At 41.6% G+C, this 20,306-nt stretch overlaps 2 protein-coding genes across 4 annotated transcripts; both read left to right on the top strand.

The window, feature by feature from the left end:
* The first annotated feature begins 515 nt into the window (after positions 1-515).
* Positions 516-11,694, top strand: LOC139660767 (protein phosphatase 1 regulatory subunit 3A-like). The gene is made up of 4 exons (XM_071538992.1): positions 516-1,590; positions 5,128-5,180; positions 5,457-5,539; positions 8,872-11,694. The coding sequence occupies exons 1-4, from the start codon at positions 743-745 to the stop codon at positions 10,624-10,626; spliced, it is 2,739 nt and encodes a 912-aa protein (XP_071395093.1). The 5' UTR covers positions 516-742; the 3' UTR covers positions 10,627-11,694.
* Positions 11,695-15,565: 3,871 nt separating this feature from the next.
* LOC139660774 (probable G-protein coupled receptor 173) lies at positions 15,566-16,771 on the top strand. Of its 3 annotated transcripts, none has more exons than XM_071539004.1 (2): positions 15,566-15,659; positions 15,702-16,771. In XM_071539004.1, the coding sequence occupies exons 1-2, from the start codon at positions 15,566-15,568 to the stop codon at positions 16,769-16,771; spliced, it is 1,164 nt and encodes a 387-aa protein (XP_071395105.1). The 3 variants fall into 3 exon arrangements, with proteins under 3 accessions (XP_071395105.1, XP_071395104.1, XP_071395103.1); XM_071539003.1 differs by having other exon boundaries at positions 15,566-15,662; XM_071539002.1 differs by having other exon boundaries at positions 15,566-16,771.
* The last annotated feature ends 3,535 nt before the right edge of the window (positions 16,772-20,306 follow it).

Here is a 20,306-nt window from a genome sequence, read left to right as displayed (position 1 = left end):
TAAGGGTCCTTGATATGAAAAAGGTTGAGAATCACTGTCCTATAGCATAGCATGAATAGTAGCCTACATGAGCATCGATCCAAGTCTAAATTATAATATGGATGAAATAGATAAATGTATTTGTCATAACCTGCCGGGGCATTTTTGACCATTAAATTATGGTGACGAAATAATAGCAAGGTGCATTTCCGTCCGATAAGACAACATGCCTGCAGGTTATACCAAAACTATTTTGAGGGTGTCATTCGTTGAGGAGGGTGTCTAAATGCCTTACTATGACTTGCAGTATTTCCAAAAAGATACTATAACCTAGATGTGTTATATCGCATTTTCAGTTGATGTAGTATTAAAGTGGGCGTGTAGCCTGCCCGAACCAAACGAAACAAGGGGGAGTCGCAGGATTATACCAACTTAAAAGACACATTTGGGGCACGGAGTGCCGTTGGGTCAGGGCTAAAATTAGAGGTTGTTCCTTCCGCAACAGCAGCCAAACAGCGATGCATACTAAAGTCATGTAAACCAGAGGGATAGACTATCACAAGGGGTGGCAGTAAAGACAAGTTTTCCATGGGTGACATTTAACGCTCCACGTTGACTGAGGAGGCTCTGTGCGTAACGCAGGAACAGCGCTGGATCTAAACGGGCCACTGCTGCGCAAATCTGAAATATTTGGTAGTGTTTTGGAGACGCCATATGTGCTCTCTTCAGCGCACAGCTTCCCTGACAGTAAACAACTGCAGAAATGTCTTTCTTATCCATCCCAAGTCAAGAGGGCCTTTTCACCACGATCAAAACTGGCAAGTCAGCCGAGGAAGGAGAGTGTAAGTCCCCCCTGGACGATGATGATGAAGATGATGATACCGAGGACGTCCGTCTCATCCCAAGATGCTCCCCGGTGCCCAGAAAGCGAGGCCAGTCGATCTTTGACGAGACCGCCGAGTATATGCGGATCCACTCGGCGTTGCCTGCCGCCAGGAGGAGAGTGTCATTTGCCGATACAACAGGTGGGGATCTGACCGATGTGAAGGAATTTGTTGCCTTCGATTCGGACGATGAAGAGGATGATGCGAGGTGGGAGGAAGAGCAGGCAAGGTATCGGAAGCCAGAGCGAGAACCGACCTATCATGTGAACCCAGAGTTTCACGCGCCCACCGACAGTGTCCTGCTGCAGGCTGTGCACACTAATAAAGTGGAGGTTGAGCTGCTGTCTCCAGTAGAGAACGAGCCACTTGCCGTTAGTGGGATAATTCGAGTCCTGAACATCTCTTTCCACAAAGCAGTTTATATCAGATCCACCATGGACAACTGGGCTTCCTATTTTGATTACCCAGCTGAGTATGTGCAGGGCTCTCACGACGGGGACACTGACAAGTTTTCCTTCAAGTTGTGTTTCGCACCACCTTATAACACACACGGTTCCCGCATTGAGTTTGTTGTTCGCTATGAAACCTCTGATGGTGATTACTGGGCTAATAACTCACACATGAATTACGTGGTGACTCTCCTCCTGTCCTACGAAGACGATTCGGCTCAAACCAGCACCGGCATTCAAGACATAAGAGGTATCCTGAAACCTCCAAAAATGTACAGGTAAATTTCCTGTCGTGTGTGCATTCCATTGTCAAGCAGAAAACATGGGATGAAGATGGTTTTCACGCATGTGTGCTAGTTGCGGGAGGTAGCAATATTAAGTTCCCCTGAGATATTCCTTTGACCTCTGACCTCCACAGAGAGATCACCACAGAATGAATTACTGGAGGTCAAGCATGAGTCTCCTGCTGTCTTGCAATCCATACATCCTTTTGATCAGGGAAAAACTATGATTCTCTAAGGCAGAGAGGAGGTGGAGGGAGGTTCTGATTCAGCAACCTAAGCATTAGTGCATTAGCATTAGTACATTTTAGTTTAGGGACTATATTGTCCATCTACTCATAAAGAGATAGATGTCAATAAAATCACAAAAGCACAAGGTGTGGGCGGTGTGCTATACAACTGCAGAGCTCCAGAGGCCTAGTCACACCCTGCTGAGGCCAAGCTGTGACATGTCTGGGTGAAATGGGCATTCAGCTTTGTTCAGTGACTCTGCCTGAGACTGTCTTTGGCATAATAAGAACCCAAGTCTGAAGTTAAGCAGGATGTTAAGAGCCACAGCCACACACTCTGTTACATAATGAGGACACAGGACAAGCACCGAAGCCACCTGGTTAAGTGTTGGTAAAGTTTGTTTAGAACACAATGCTGCATGTGGGACAGGCTGATTTTTATACAGGCTGGTGTCCTCAGCCTTTGCAGCAGGGGAGAGAGGTGTTTTGGAGAGAGTACACACCCCTCTCAGAATGCCAATCATCCAGTGGTGTGCGTGGGTGATCAAAATAGGCAAAGGGCAGGTGTCATTTTCAGCCCTGGCGTTTCCCTGCACTAAGATTTACCTCTGACCTTTTCTATCAGAGCCTTAGAGGAACCAAAGCTGACATCAGACCAATCCAATTTCAATGGAATAGACTGGCCCCTTTCCTGTGCGTATTCTGAGTCTGTCGCACACACCCCCTTTGCTTCCTCCTTTACTGCGTTAATGTCAGATAATAGCAGAGAGGACTATTTAAATGCGTGATTTATTGTTACATCAACATGAAAGCACAAGATGAATCTCACAATGTGTAGTGACACAGGCAGAGGACATAAGGAAAAGTCCCCCAAGCTTAAAGACCCATAAAAGGGATGGTTGTTTGAGGGTTCAGGATATAAACTGATCTAGCTGTCATGTGGGTCTTCATTCCACCGCAGGCCTTGGGAAATAGGATGGGGTCAGATGGGTTGCAGACCCAACACACACCACCACAGCGACCACATTCATTAAGGGCTTTTGAAGTTGACTGATAATTTGAGTTTCACATGTTTACAGGGTTAGTATGTATTGGGAGCAGGTAACTATGGGGTGCAAAGAGTCCCAGGTGCCAAAATGTATAAAATATATGAATCCAATTGAGACATAGTTCCAGTTCCTGATTTGAAGTTCTGTTGGATTAGCAAATGTTTAACCAAACTGTATCCACCTAAGGTAAACATAGATATTGCTAGCCAGGGAGCTACGGCTGATACTGAATGTACACAGTCTGTTTTTGTCTTATATGACTGGAGCTGAGATTGGCTGCAGGTCCTTTATTTCAATGTCATCTGCCTTGATTGCCAAGTGATGAGGTTGCTGACTTTTGCAGTGGGACCGGTGGGCTTTTGCCTCAATCTTAGTCTTTTTTTACATCAGCTCACTGCTGAGTCAGGCTGACATCATGTTTGTAACCTTCAAATGTATCTGAAGACTTATGTCTGTTTCTTTCTAAAATCAAAGGTCCATTTTTACAATGGATTACTATGGATTTCTCTTGGTAGTGCACCTAATGTTTTTGTTGAGGAGTGCTTGCCCTGATGGAGCAAGAAAGCTTGACTTAACAGTAGGGGGGGGCGGGACTTAGCAAAAGGTGAATTGGGCCACTGCATGTCACCACAAATATATCTAGATTTTTGTCTGATCTCTGTCAGATTTGAACACACATCTGCCCCACTGACACAAAACTGGAAGTGCAGTAAGCATAGGGAGCATCAACAGCATGGCAGTTTTTTTCCATTCTATTTGCGTAGCTCTTGTCACATGCTCATCACACTTCTTGACCTTTATTTCATTTGGCATCCTTTGGGTGGACTCTTGCCAATGTTCCCCCTCCCCTCTTGGGAAGGAATGTGCCTATATGACAGAAAACCTTTCCTCAGTTTCTAGGCAGCTTCATGCTTTTGAAGACGATTTTTAAAAAAAATGGATCATTACTATGTTTTATCAATTCTCCCCTTATTCAAGCCTTATTTGTTCAAAGTAGAGAGACAGGAAAGACTGGGAGAGAGAGGGTGATGACATGCTGCAAAGGTCCTGGGCCAGATTTGAACCCAGGACGTCGCTCCTACATGGTACGCTCCTTCCACTGAGCCACTAGGAAGCCTCTTCAATCTCCATTTTATTGAAAATTGTTTATTAATGTTCCTGAATTTACATATACTTGGGATCTGATGTAACTTCCCTTTCTCTGTTTAGGGTGAGCACATAAACACCTGTGTTGGATGTTAGAGGAACGTGGGGTGGTGAATGAGAGCATGTATGTCATCAAGAGAAATACATTTAGTTGAATTAGGCCCATGTCTCCTCTAGAGCGCTCAATAACGAGTTCAGTCATCCCATTGATCAGACCTATACTCATTGATACATCACCTACACACGATATTGCACTTGCACAGACTTACATTGTATTTGCACTTACACTGACGCTCAGCCTCAGACTACAATATCTCACCCAGTAATATCTGACCTCACCATTGATCTCAACAGCAATAGGCCAATGGAATGGATCATGGCTGACCCTTTTGGCTCGAAATGCCCTGCTCAGCCTGCTCAGCAGTTCAGAAACTGAATTGTACCAGTACTGTTTCGCCAAAGGGACGGCTGACCGTGCTAGTTTGAAACGGCTGATTCAACAGTTAAGGAGTTGAATTGCATCAACAAACAATAAGCTTAAGTATGCAAAACAAACAGTGACAAGAGCTGAGGATGGTGTAGTATGACCACCCACTTCTGCCGCCTTTATATATACATGAACTCCTATTGTAACCATGAGATAGATTTCCATCTTTGGATCCAAAATGGTGTCCTTTTATTTCAGACAGGACCACTTACTCCTGAATTAAGTGGTAGTGGATGAGCCTACAAATCCATGATACCCAACTTCCACAGGGTGGACCTGCCTTTCTGGTCTCGCTGTTCAGCCTCAGCTGCAAACTCAGTACATCTAAGCTTCTTTCTTTCATATGTCTGTCTGCGGCTTCCTCATATGGTGCAGTCAGCTCAACAAATGAATACAGGCCACTGAGTGTATTTTAATTGTTGTTAGGCCTCAAATACTGCACTGTTATTACGATGTTATTATCTAAGCACAAGATCCCTCTGTGAGGTTTCAATTATGTCTTGGGTAATATGTACATTTGTAAAATCATAAAGATACTTGATTGTTTTATAGAATGTACTTTTGAATGGCTTTGTCTTTATGAGTTTATTGTCTCATAACCTAAATCTTCCGTCTCTTTCAGTATGGATGATGATTACGATTACGATTACGAGGACGAGTCAGACAGGGATGAAGGTATATGAATGCTGTCATGCAATATCACCACCAGACATGTTTCACTATCTGAGAACATGCCCTATAGAAAATGTTATTATTTGAATATTAATATAATGGGTAATTCGATATGATGGTATTGCATGACATTTGTAGAGATGTATAATTGATCCATTTATTTATACTTAATAAATGCAGATAATATCAGCAGTTCTGTTCTTTGAAATAAAGTCACAGGCTTCTTCTGTACAGATGAATCATCCTCTTATAGCATATTTATCCTTTTCTCATTTTCAGAGGACCCAGGCCCCTCCAAGTCCCAACCTTTTCGGCCCACACCCGTTGGCCCAACCATCATACAGCCAAAGATCGACGTAGAGGTAAGTGTAAAATATGAAGACTGGGTAAGAAGGGATTCTCCACCAACAGTTTCTAATGGAATAAATCATAAACTAATAGAGGTTTCATTGGGGATATGTATCTTCTTTGAACTTTCTGTGACCTGGAAAAGTTGAAATAAGTCCTTCATGTTTGGAATGGAATAGCTTGTTGGCTTACTTGCCAACAGAGGACAAACATTTAGCAAATGACTAGCTGGATTATGTCCAAATTATCTTGATTTGCATGCAGTTGTTGATACAATCACATTTAACAGGTAAGCAGGCTAAGTGCTTTATCCCTTTATGCAAGCCATGTGCCTAATAAAACATAACGAACATTTCTTTTGAACTTTTATAACTTTAAAAAAATATCTAATTTTTATGATTGGCTTGGTTGTTTATATTGTTCACAGCTCATTGAAGCTTCAGCCACAACTTAGGTAATGTCTTGCTCCACCCTGCTACAGCACGAGTCTTATGCTACTTGCACTGTCAGCTTCTTACTGTATTCACATCAGCATGCATGGTGTTCTTGTTTTTGTCCCCTTTGCTTTCTTGTCCCCCGTCATGGGTCCATTTAATTTGGATTTATGGCCTTTTTTCAATTTTAAGTGATTCAAGTGACTAACATCATTTACAACCTGTCTAATCCACTGTATGTTTGCATCATTATTGATTATAGTAGTGGTGTCCACCCATAATGTGCTATAGTCAAGGTGGAGAGAATGTTTTGTTGAATTGTTATTTGCTTTGATTAGACTCATCAGTTTTGGTGCAAAGGCGGCCATTTTGTATGTTAGTGATTCATCTGAAACGGCCCCCGATCTTGGAACAAAGATTGATTTAAAAATTTTAAATCAATTAATCATTTAAACTACATTTTTAGTGGGATTTCTGTCAAGATCCCAAACTTGCAATTATAAAAACGATTGTTTCAGAGCACAATTCTCCCACCATGACCCCGCAGCAAGCTTGCATGTAGCATTGCCATGTGTAAACACTAACTTCCAAAGTGGTGCTAAGTACAATTCAGTGATTAAATTGAACCTTTGGCTTACCAAAGAAATAGTAAGCTGTAGCATTTTAGAGTGTAAAAGGTTTTGCAATGTTCTATTATTTTTCTAATAAGAGGGTGGGAGAGCGAACTGTTGAGCTGCTTAAAACTGGGATTACCAGGGGGCTGGCATTAGCATTTTGGCAACCAACAGATGATTTTGGATTGGTTCCATACATAAATCACATCAAAGTTGAAAAAAATATATTATTTCAGAAGAAGACGAAAGTAACAGTTGGTCTGCATAAAGTTGATTAAACTACCTCAGACAGCCTATAGTTGGGCATTAAAGGTCCAGTGCAATGATAATTATATTTCTCAATTTCATGGCATAATTTAACAAAGGACCTGTTAATGTGAAGTTACGCAAAATATTCTAAATTTCACCATTGTGGAAATTTGACTGACGTCCTTAGAAAAAATCTGGTTGTCAACAGAATCAAACAGATTTAGAATTCAAACCTACTTCCTGGTGCAAATGCTGTCACCTACACTCAGGTTTTAATGAATGCTCTGATTGGTCGACAGCATGCGTAGTAGATGAGGTGCCTCATAGTCTGTCAGACAGTAGCCAGCCAGCTACTTGCCAAACTAGCCAAAATCTCTGTTCCTCCATTGTTGCTGGCTGGCGAACACTGGATAATTGTTCACCAAAGATAGAAATATTATCTCACTCAGTCCTACAAGCTTTGTACCATCTAATCATCAACTGAAAAAAAGAATGCTCATTGTGTTAGAAATCATCATCAAACTTTTCCTGATTTAGTTGAAATCAGTGCGCTGTCATTCATTGCGCTGGATCTTTTATTATAGCCCACCTTCTAGCAGCATAGGATTGATAGCATGTGGTCAGGTTTTACTGGGCTGAGGTGCTGGCAAAATTTCCACCTATCTGACTGATACTACGCAGATATCTTCCTGTTAGGCCTGTACTTATCTAGCTTGTCTATGTTTCTTTTAGATCAATATTTCACATGTATAATGTCACTTGAAGCCATCTTTCATTTTGGTAGAACATTAGAATTTAAGGTGAGTACATAGCCATGGTCAACTATCAACATCAACTTCAACCAATGTTTAGATATTTAGGGTCATAATTTTCAAATGAAAAGGTGTCAGTATAATTACCTTTCGCTAGCCAGTATCCACAGTTTCCATAGTTTACTTTCTGAGCATTTGGTCATGGGCAAAGGTTTGGGTCCCCTTTGGTTTTTACTCATTTTGTTCTGCATGAAATACTTTCTAAATTGACTTTTTTTGTCTGAGATCTACACAAAGTACTCTGTTCTGTCAAAGTGAAAACAATCTTCTAGGAAAGTATGTGGTGTAAAAACCTATGAGGCATGAAATTAGAATAAAAGAAAAATTCAGCATGCAAAATTATACATACCTCTTGTTTCATTTGTGGTCAATTGTGTCAATGACAAATATTTGTTGAGCATTTAATATCATATCTTACTTAAACTTTATATTGTTTTGGTTGTAGGACTTTTTCAAAATGTTAGTAATTCTGTATTTCTTTTTTGCCCACAACGCTGATATCAGGTCCCTTCAACATCTCAGTGGGATATTAGGCTAGACTAGGCTAGACAAACATGAGAATAGCATAGAGTATGTGATTCTTTTCAGGATGGCATTAGCGTCCAATTCCTGATGGTTAAAAAACAAAAAAAACTTATCACTGCCTCAGATCTATATATGAAAATACAGTAAGTACACTTTCAGTGGAGTTGCACCTGTCAATTTTATATTGAATTCCACAGTAAAATAGTTATTATTTCATTCTCTGTAAAGACCTTTGAGAGAGACATGGTTTGTGATGAAATGGCTTTATAAAAAACTTGACTTCACTTGACTTGACTTAAGAAAAAAATGTATTAATACAGTTTTTCTTCACCTTTGGATGCACTCCAATTGTATGGACTCCAGTTAACTGAAAGCATCTTTGATTCACCTCAGACTGCCATATCACAGAGGAAATATCTCTTTACAGCATTTTGTACTCATGTCAGGGAAAGTCAAAACATTACATTGTACGTTTTTGCCAACGTTTTTGGTGTAAAAATGTCGGCTAATCCCATCACACTGCTCTTGTTTTGTTTGCATTTCTCCACAATTACACTGTCAGCATGGAATCCATTTCACAGAAAAGCATTAGTATGCGGTAAAATGCTTTTCTTCTCTCCGTGTGCAATGTTAATGTGAAACACAATTTTTTTCCCCTTTGTCTTGATACTCTCCTGGCTGTCACTGTTGTCTCCACTTTTTCCTTTTGCAGATTGCAGATCACCCCTCTGGTCCCCCAGTCCCACCCAACCAAGAGCTTCCATCTGTTGGTGGCACACTGTCCACTACCCCTGTATCCCCAGGTGACCAGTTCCCTTCTATGTCTTCCGAAACCATGTTGCACACTGATGATGAAGAGATATCCTTTATACTCCAAGCCAGCGAACCAGTTCAGCCAAATAAGTCACAGCCTTTACCCAGACTCCACTGTGAATCAGGCAACCAAATCTCGGAGCAGCCCAAAGACAGTCGTCCCTCCGCACTGCCGTCTGCCTCAACCTCTTCCCTACCACACCTACCGATATGTAGCCTGGATCCCTGTGAGTACAAAACTAAAAGTAGCTCTCAAACAGAGATTTCCCTGGTCCATCCAGCTTCTTTTGAGAAGAAGACATCACTCGATGACATTGAGGCTGATCCTGGATTCCAAAAAAATGAAGAGGGAGCCTCACAGACCGACTCAAAGGTAAAATTAAAGGCCATTGGAGAGGAAGTTGGTATTCCAGACATTTTCCGTCCATCGACGACTAACACGCTGCCCACTGCCACTGTGATTCCGAGTGAACAATCGCCCTACGTGTCTTCCAAAATCAAACCGAAAACCATTGATGAAGAATTATTTATTGCATCCGAATGCAGCAAACATCTTGAAACAACTGAGCCATCTCTGGTGGAGGCGGCGATGGGTTCAGTTGAAGAATGTGAAAGTTTGAAGCAAGAGGAATTGATCAGCACAGATAGAGAGAAGGAGCAAGACTTTTCCATCCACACTGAGAAGCCACTCACTGCCTCAAGTAGTCCCTCAGCAGATCATTCAGATTCGTTCACTAGCCCACAAACAGAGATTTCTTCATCCTACGCTGAAGTGTCTGAGAGACGGGCATTAATGGATGACACGGATGTTGCATCCCTAGAGAGTGGTGAGGAAGTCCTGCTAACAAGGGCAAGCCTAGCCATCTCCCAGGTCATTGAAGAGGCAATCCCTAGTAATGAGAACACAGAGGAGGAGGAAGAGTCCCTTCAAGTCCAAGAGAGACACACTGCTGCTAGACGCAAAGAGTGTGATACGGAAGACCTGCTGACTGAGACAAGGCCTGGAGAGGGAATCCTTCGTTCAGTGGCCTCGAGTATGTGGCCACCTACCATAGAGACAAACCTTGGGCCAACCGGAGAGGACGGACTGTCCCGCAGCCTAGCCAGTCACCCTTCTCCTGAGCCGCCCGCTGACCATGAGTCTTTTCCCAGTGTGACTCCTCGGAGCTTTAAGCGAGGGGTTGTAGTCAGATCGAGGGAACTGGCTGCGGGGTTATCAGAAGATTCAAGCATCTCTGCACCGCATGATGAAAACAGTCCAGCTGCCCTCTTGTCCCTCGAGAGCCAGGTGTCTCTGGGAGCTGAAGGTGAAGCTGCACCATCACCTGCACTCACAGACAACACCTCAGTGATTACAGGTGTCACCGAGGTGAGCCAGAATTTACCTCCTAATTCTACCCAGGCCAGGAAAGAGAAGCAGCACTCTCTCCAGGTTTCCCCTGACACATTATTACTGAATCTACCAAACACCTTGTCGAAGGTTGCCAAGCCACTAAAGCCCCAGCCTGAGCGTGATTTGGACAGGAATCTGATACCATCCATCGTCTTCCTCAGCGGAGTCATCTTTCTCTCCGTAGAGTTGCAGGAACCCAGTGCCCTCTTCTTAGTGGGACTATTTTTTTGGTTTGCTTTGTTTCTGATTGTGGCAGAGTAGTTCCTTCTCCTACACTGATCTAACTTTGTTCTTCCAGTTAAGTGCCTTTTCATGATTCCAAAATAAGCAAACAAGTTAGAAGCACATGTGGGTCCTGTTCTAGTCGTTGTTGCTGCTGCTGTTTCTAGGTGTCCCTGTGTGAGTGTAAATGTATGTGCGATTTCATCAAAAGAAAAAGATATGGTGTTCCATTTGTGAATATTTTCAATGTCAATACAATGTCCAATGTGAGCAGAAAGTAATTGGTAAAATTTAGATTGTTAAACTCCTCACAATATAGTACAGACTACAGAGAACTTGAAAATATTTTCAATGCACAATAACTGAAAAAAGGTAGAAAGTTCTGGACAAATTGGTTAATTGGGCCACTTCTACAACAGCATTGTAATCACACTGTCATCTGTATTATAACAGATGTTTGTTTGCAAGTACTTTGCAATTACTTTCTTCTTGCTATGTGGAGATACTGTGTACCTGGTGTCATATTCCAATACACTCAGTACTATATTGCAGTAGATGTTTTTGTTGTGAATGTAGCTGAGGTTGTATCAGAATAACTGGAGTCTAACCACACTGCCATAGTTAACTCTATGTGTAATTATTTGTCATTATTGAGGAGCAAAAAAAAAGATTCCATAGCGGAACACTCTGAAAAGCCAAACTTTCTCAGTAATGAGGTTTGTTATACAAATGGAATTTGTAAAGCATGGTTATGCACAGTATTTTGTCTTAGTGTTTAAAAAATGATGACTTAATGACCTTTAGTAGTTGCCTAAACATTAGTTTTGAAATGGATCCTGCTGGAGAAGGGATAAAACAAACAAGTGGAAAACTGCCCTGTATGACATATGGCAGTGATATTTTTATTTTAGAGAATATCTGCCTCCTGGCTACTGCACCTGTCATTTAATACATGTTCCTACTGTTCTGTTTGCAAAGAGTAAGTGACAATTCATGCTTGTTAACCCACATTGTTGTTGCACAACACTCGATCCTATAGCACTACTTTGACAACCTCACAGACAGACTGAACCACTGTATGACATGTTTGAAGTGATGAAAGTTTTTCCAGTGTATTACCATAAAATATGGTCGTATACTCTGAAGCCCTGTGTGTCTTTTTCTTTCTTTCTTTCTTTCTTTCTTTCTTTCTTTCTTTCTTTCTTTCTTTCTTTCACCTGCACTTTAGAAATGTATATACAACAGTTGCATGCACAGCAACGGCACTGCAATGGACATTTTGTAAATATAGTTTGACAGACCACTAAAATATCATCAGAGGTTTTAGCCCCTCCATCTCTGGAGCATATCCTGCTTTGCATCAAGTGGAAATACACAGAGGCAACATGAGCTGCAGATATAAGCCAAAGGTCATGCATTGCACTGAAGTCATGGTGTCGTGCTACAGTGCAGCGCAGAGCAGCAATTGTAAACTGAGATCAGTGTTATTTGGAGGCTGACAATTCCCAGGGAAGCCTCCTCAGATGCTACATAGTTGACTGATGATTTGTCACTGACTATTTCTGATCATTCCATTATGGTAGGCTAATTTCTTAAAGACCCAGTCTATACTTTTGTGAGCATACAAATCGTGTGCACATACTGTATATACAGTATTCTTGAAGAGTTACATACTTCAAGGTGCAAAATAAGTATTTCTCTGCTGAATCAACCCATTATAGCTTGTATTTAACTTAAGAAACACAGCCATTCAAAACCCATTGCTGTCTCTATATCAGTCCTTGAATATCTCCCTAGTGTCAGGTATTCTTATGATTATGCTAGGATATATCTGGCCTTAAAACAAATATTACTATGATACATTAATAATACTGTTGTATTTAATAGACAACTGCAGGGAAAAGGGTGGGGATCTATTTCTATGTGTGGCTAACTGATTCTACAACAGAGGCTCATTTTGAAATAATCAATGCCATATTTAAGCAATAAGTCATTGAGAGCCATGTTTAACAGTGATTTTAGAAGAGCTAGGCATTGCAAGGCATGACACCAAACAGCAGTGACACATCATTATATTAAAAAACCATTTAACTTGAATCAATATAGCTAATGATTTTATTATAATAGGCCTAATAGTTAAATATTAGGCTATTATTTTGCCATGCAATATTTTAATTAACTATTTGACTGCATTTATTGGACATTTAACGATACTAATTTAATGGTAGCCTAATAATAGTTAAATATTATTCTTTCGCCAACCAATATCTTGAACAGTAACTAAACAACTTGGTTGCTAAGCGACAAAGTACCGGTAAGATATAGGCCATAAGGTGAACTAAGAAAAAGTGGCTAGAAAGTGATTTTCGGTTAGCGCATTGATACTGAAATTAACTGTTTAACTGCGTTTATTGGGTATTTTACAACGACTTGGAGGGTGACTCAGCCAATCAGATGTGAGGCCCGGGACCATCCGTTTCATAATTCATAAATTTCATAACGGTGGTTAGGGACCAGGCCTGTAGTGTCGTTATGGGTCCATCAGCCCAGTTTCTCTCCAAGGAAAAAAGAAAACCAACGTAGGACATGCGAAAGTTTGTTGACAGCTCGAGCTCCACACTTTCTACATACTGAAAAGCACGTGTCATGCATGATGCGCCTATCATTTCAGAGAGGATTAGAATAAAACATCACTTTAATGTTATGGCCTACAATGTTCCACAGTTCAGCCTCTCCCTCTCTCTCTCTCTCTGCCTTTCTCTCTCTCCCTGCCTCTCTCTCTCTCTCTCTGCTTCTCTCTCTCTCTCTCTCTCTCTCTCTCTCTCTCTCTCTCTCTCTGCCTCTCTCTCGCTCTCCGAACAAAACCGACGGATTCCGCGAATATGCGAGCTGCCTCCTTGCAAGCAGCCATAATTGGGATTATTCAGGAATAATTCGCCTAATCCAGCCGTGTTATTTTTGATTTTTATCGTGATTTCGACAGTGTTTGCGATGTGAATTTCAAGAGGCAATGCCGGATTTGTTCAAAAATGTATTTTTCTGTGATGGAGGCTTTTATTATGGACTATTGAGCTGTAGTCTACCTTCGCTGGACAGCAAAACAAAGACTGCATATTACTGTTCAGGGTAAATAAATAGCCTTTCGACTCAAAGATGAAAAAAAAGAAATGTATCGAGGCTGATGTCTATGTGGACTAATTGTTCGGGTGCCATTAGCCAATATACATGCCAAGACGATATTCATTGAGGGGATGCGCGATCTTTTTTTTTTCTCTCTCTAACGTTTGTGGGTGGGTTATTATAAGCATTGAAAATCTGACATCATTTGGATATATGAACAGAACAAGATATTTTTTCGCGTCTGTTCTAGTCTTCTGGAAATCCATCTTCGACGTGATGCAACATAAAATCTGTTTTCTCGGATGATTTTCAGACAGAGACCAAATGAACACATCCTTCTCTCTATGAAACTGTAAAAGGGTGGCAGTGAATATTTTTTTTGTATACCTTAACTGTGGCTTAACCCTAGAGTCCTCATCCTGGATTATTTGATCAGCTATTGATTATTAGATAGTTTGTAATGTGTTATGTTTATTATATGTTGCTCAATTCGATTTCCTTGCGATGGATTTATGCATAACAGGTGTTGTTTGAGCTTGACAGCACAGCAAGAGCATGAGGCTTCATAATGTTTTTTCTCTCAATTTAACAAATAGTGAAACAAAGCGACTCGGATCAATTCTAAACGTGTGAGAAGAATAAATCCAAACATGAAAGGATGAAAGGTAGGTTACACACACACACACACGCACACACACACACACACACACAGTAGAGGTGATTGTGACACCTGTTCATCTGTTTTTCACTTTAGGCTATACATGGTTCAGGCCTAGCTGACAGGACAGCCATCAAATCAGGTGAAATGCCATTTGTCAAGGTGGTAGAAGTCTGGTACATATGGAAAATATAAGGCCATTCACGTCAAATCATATTGCATTTCATGGCCTACATAGCGCCCACCCAGACAAGCACAGTTATGTGTTACACCTCATATCGTTGCCTTATGGCTACAAAGGGATTTTTAGGTGAGGTGTGTACAAAGGTTAGGTCTTGTATTTGGTTTTCAATTGACTAAAATGTCATTATTCTTTTTAATCCTTTCTTCAAACAAGGGTTTTTTCATGTTCCTTGCAAATACATCAAGAATGAGCTATGGAAATATGAATCACAATGAACATTTCCATGAGTGAATTTTCAATGTCTAACACTTCATGCACGGTAAAACCAAATGGCTGCCTCCCTGGCATTGTATTCTCATATTTGTTATATGCTGTGAATCCTACAGATTACACCCTCCGCTCTTTAACTGACACACACACGCACACACACATGCACACAGCAACAGAGAGAAAGCATAAAATGTTCTTTGCTCATTTACAACATCTCTGTTTGTTGGGCATGCCTAGTGTTGGTTGTACTGTGTCTGCTCCATCCCCCTGTACACCCCCATGCATTCACTCAAACACCCACACTTGCACAAAGTATGTGAGCTGTTGTATCTTAGCAACGGGCAAGGTAATTACTGAGAGAGCCAAGGAGCTGGCATGCTGTAGAGCTGCTGATCTGATCCCAGCCTTAGAGAAACAGGAAGGCAGAGATTTCCACAGTGTTGCCCAACACACCACTTCTGTAGCCATGCCTTTGGTTCCAAGTTTTGTTTCTGTCAGTGGATTGTTTCAGACCTAACAAACATGTCAGACATCTTGCTTTTCACTCAAGTGGCAGCCCTCACAATTTATGTCTCTATTCGCAGGTGGTGAGGTTGTGGACAAAGAGGAAAGATGAGTCTGTCATGTAGAATAGATCCTCACGGCCTCTCCTTGTAAGAAGAGAGAGCCGTGGGACACGACGGCTGTAGGAGGATCAGTGGTGTTGATAAAGGGCCCTAACCGCAGCTCCGGTGGAAGGTGGTAGAATGGCTAACCAGAGCTTTGCCATCGATGGCCCTGGCAGTTTGCTGGCTGTGCTGGCCTCACAGAGCGGACTGGCAAGAGGCGGCAGCAGCAGCAGCAGTAGTGGCAGCAGCAACAGTGGAGGAATCTCTGCCTCAGATGTGTCTGCCTACTTTAAGCTAGTCTTCTTGGGTTTGATCATCTGCGTCAGCCTTGCAGGCAACCTCTTAGTCTCCCTCCTGGTCCTACGAGACCGGGCCCTCCACAAGGCCCCCTACTTCTTCCTCCTGGACCTGTGCCTGGCCGATGCAGTTCGCTCTGCTGCCTGCTTCCCCTTTGTCCTGGTTTCCGTCCACAACAGCTCGGCCTGGACTTACAGTGCCTTGAGTTGTAAAGTGGTGGCTTTCATGGCTGTGCTATTTTGTTTTCACGCTGCCTTCATGCTGTTCTGTGTGGCTGTTACCCGCTACCTGGCCATCGCCCACCACCGATTCTACGCCAAGCGCATGACCATCTGGACCTGCGCCGCCATCATTTGCATGGTGTGGACTCTGGCCGTTGCCATGGCGTTTCCGCCCGTCTTTGATGTGGGGACATACAAGTTCATCCGCGATGAGGATCAGTGCATTTTCGAACACCGCTACCTGAAGACCAACGACACCCTGGGCTTCATGCTCATGCTGGCTGTGGTGGTCCTGGCCACCCACGGCTTCTACGCCAAGCTGCTGCTGTTTGAGTACCGGCACCGCAAGATGAAACCTGTCCAGCTGGTGCCAGCTATCAGCCAGAACTGGACTTTCCATGGTCCCGGGGCCACAGGTCAGGCCGCAGCTAACTGGATTGCAGGGTTCGGCCGTGGTCCCATGCCACCCACCCTATTGGGCATCAGGCAAAATTTACACAACCAACACCGGCGGCTGCTGGGGATGGAAGAGGTCAGGTCAGAGAGGAGGCTGGGCAGGATGTTCTACACCATCACCCTGCTCTTCCTGGTGCTCTGGGCTCCCTACATAGTGGCATGCTTCTGGAGGGTGTTTGTCAAGTCCTGCACCATCCCTCACAGGTACCTGTCCATCACGGTGTGGATGAGCTTTGCCCAGGCTGGAGTCAACCCCATCTTCTGCCTCCTGCTCAACGAGGACCTGAGGAAAGTGCTGAGAGCCCACCTGCCCACCTACTGGAGGACTAAACAACACCTGCCCCAGGATGAGGCCTACTGCATCATGTGATAATGTACGGGCTGGCTTAGCGACGATCTTAATGAGGGGAATGTTTCATGTTTAGAAGGGACATTTGGAGAGTAGAAGTAATGTAATGCACCTTGATTAAGTGTCAATGTGTGTTTTGTTGTCTCACACAACAAAATGAAAGTTTGCCAACGAATGCAGGCGCAGTGCCATTTGATTAAGAATGTTGATATTTGAATGAAAATGTCCGACAGTTTCTCTTCTGCGGCAGGTGAGAAGGTTTGAACAGGGCAATAAGAGAAGTCCTGGTAACACTTTTTATGGATTGTGTTTCTGTTCATGTACTGTATGGTTAATAGGTAGGAACGATCACAACAATCACCACACCAAGTAAGTATGACAGATGCCATTTTAAAATAATGTTGCCTTATTTCAGAGGGACACGCCCTAGAGCTTTCTACTGAGAATTAGCTTTTGTGTCACATGAGACATAAAACAGATACACAGAGGGTTGAAATCCTTGCGGAAATGTACTGGTGAACTATTGATAGAGAATGTTGTTCAGTGTGTGACTAACTTCGAAACTCATCAAGGGACTCAAAGGGTCTGAATGGATTGCTAGACGACCCTGGACGCCTTTTCATGTGATTCAGAGGAGACTGCAAAATATCAAGTGGACACGAAACCCTTGGATACATTTAAATAGCTGTTGTGAACCCAAACCCCTAACATGCTTAATTTTTTGGACTTGATTTAGGGCGTGTCAGGTTTATTTGTATCATAAAAATTGCCTGTTTTCCTTTATTTGTAAACAATACATGTTAAGCAGATGACACTATTTTGAAATATGACTTGATTTCATATTGTATAGACTGTACAGGAAAATATATTCCTGCTTGTGTGTTTTTATATAGCATTTGTGTGTGTGTGTGTGTGTGTGTGTGTGTGAGAGAGAGAGAGATATGAAGAGGAGGGAGAGAGGGAGGGGGGAGGGAGAGAGAGTGAAAGACAGAGAGAGAGAGAGAAAGGAGAGAGAAATAATGATGATAGAATAGGTTCCAGTAATATTGAGTCAATATGAAAGCAACCTCATTTTCTAGTCTTAAAACCATGACAAATTGAGCAGTTATCTTATGGAAATTTATCCTTTGAAGAGATTGCTGCAACTGACAATAATGTATTTTGATTTTGATGGCAATGTACAAGCAAATTTGAAATACAGATGGATAATGAGTAAGAGGACAGAATAATTAGAAAACATCACTTGTGCATTGCAAACATAGATCCTGGGAGTTAATGACTTGAATGATGATGTATGTGACGTTTAAAAAAAATCATTTGCAAATAACTCAAACATTTATTTGCAAATGATGAGCTTAGGAATGCTTCCAAAGTATGGTTTTGGTTCAAGAAATTAAGTGGCACTTATCATGAAGGAAACTTGAATGTGACCAGGCCCCCCTATATTTCCCTTCAGCATAAATGTCACCATTTGAGTGTCTGGGTCACAGTGCGTTCAATTATGTTTCGGGGCGGGACACGACTTGAGAGATGTTTGGTGTATGGAAATAGGCTTAGACTACACCAAGTTGGCTCTCCAAATTAAGATTCATGTAATGAAAATGTCTGACCTATGTTAGGCATAGGTATATGCATATTTGTGCAGTCAATTTTCTAAATGTGGACACTTGCACAGCATTCTGTATTAGCATGCATTCCACTGCATTTCATAGATCCAAGACTGGGGATTAAAAATTGTACAGATGTTGATGTGGAAAGACAAAGTGAAAAGTGAAATGAGGTCCATGATTTTTGCGTCTGGCATTCCTTCGCAAGATGATATTCTGTATCTGTACAGTTAAACTGAGGTGGTTCTTTTGCCCACTCATCAATAAAGACTCTACTTTTGATGCGTTTTGAGTTTTGACCTGATTGGATGTTGTAGGGTCACAGGAAATAGACACTACCACAAAACCACAAAATCACATACTATGTACTTGTTTGGTTCAAAAGATTTGGTTCAACAAATAAAATCATGATGCAAAATAGCTAATTGTAAAACATCAGTCTAGCTTTATTTACTTCAATGCGTCAAATGAAAAAAAAAATCTTCTGGACCATTTTCCCTGTGCATTGTGCACTGTGCATTGACCAAACAACCTCTATGGAGTTAAAAGGATGTATACAAAGATGCTTTCTTACTCCAGTACTAACCTTTTAAATCTATGGAGGCAAGTGCACAAATACACAAAAGAGTGAAGAGACATCTAGGGTTTAGAATTGTAATACAGGGCTTGAACTGAACAACTCAGAGTGGGAACATAAAACGTGGATTGATCCACCAAGTATGTTTCTGAAGACTCACACAGTGAGTTAATGGTGTAAAACCTATTAATACTTAGCAGCCACAATAAAACAGCAATACTTTTAGTTATGAATAATGTACATTTTGATGCTTATGAAAAAAACGTATTCCAATATAATGTGTTGTAAAAATCATACAGCAGACAATGAGGATAACAGAATAATAGGATTCAAACACTGAATGTGAAGATTCAAGCATAAACATCACAAGAAATGCACAGTGATGAGCAAACTGTAGAGATATACTAAGTTCAGACAGGCATCAATAGAGTAGAATTAGAAGAAACAGAACTAGCAATACAATATCCTCATTCTCCATAACAGAAACAACCTGACACATGATATAGAGTGTTTTTCATCATTAGGACAACTGAGGTATCCTAGAAGAGAACATTTAATTGCAAACAAAATCCAGTAGTGGTGATTGTAAAATGTGAAAATCAATACAAAGGACTGATATTCTATAGCAGATTTTTCAAGTGGCAGTGCTGGAAGCCTCCAAGGAAAAGAGTTATTGTAAATAAATAATCCTGAAAAATCAATGTTATTACAAAGGATGGTTAAAGCTCACATGTTTTTATACCGAGATATCTGGATGAGTCATTTTACAAGTATCACGCTGCAGTAGAATATTTCACACTTTCACAGGACCATATCCAAAAAACATAAAGCATAAAATAAAATGTATTTTCCATGTTGTTGTTAGCTCCTCTCCAGGCTTGATGCTACATGTTGAAAAGACGTCTAGGTGTGGGAGCATATGGTGCAGGTGGTTTATAACACCTTGCAAACCTGAAGGTTCGGGTCACACCAGGACAGGGGAAGGCAGAGCAATTAAATAAAACACTTCATTTACTAAATCTCCTTTTCCCCACCGGAAGAACAAATAACATGGATTTCACTGACACGGCAAACAAAAAGACTCCCATATACTAAATGATTATGCTTCTGGCATTCAAAACAAAATGAGGTGGGGGAGGGTGGAGGGGTGTGTGTGTGTGTGTGGAGGGGGGTCGGAGACAGAAATATTTTTCAATCTTAATTAGAGCCTGATTCAATTCCAGCCATCATATGATTGTGTATTCTCTTGGTAATTAATTGGCCTATATTTTGAATTTCAATGAATGATAATTTCCATTGAGTGTCTTTGTATTTGTGCACTCACGCTGTGGCTGATGGAGTGGGAGATGTTTCCATAGCGAGTGGCATCAAC

This window comes from Centroberyx affinis, unplaced genomic scaffold (assembly GCF_046629955.1).
Source record: "Centroberyx affinis isolate AG114_WGS23_722 - 3 ecotype Tasmania unplaced genomic scaffold, CSIRO-AGI_Caff_v1 ptg003381l_1, whole genome shotgun sequence".
Taxonomy (NCBI): Eukaryota; Metazoa; Chordata; class Actinopteri; order Beryciformes; family Berycidae; genus Centroberyx; species Centroberyx affinis.
The sequence above is the reverse complement of the archived record's forward strand: the minus strand, read 5'-3'. Positions and strand labels throughout refer to the sequence as shown.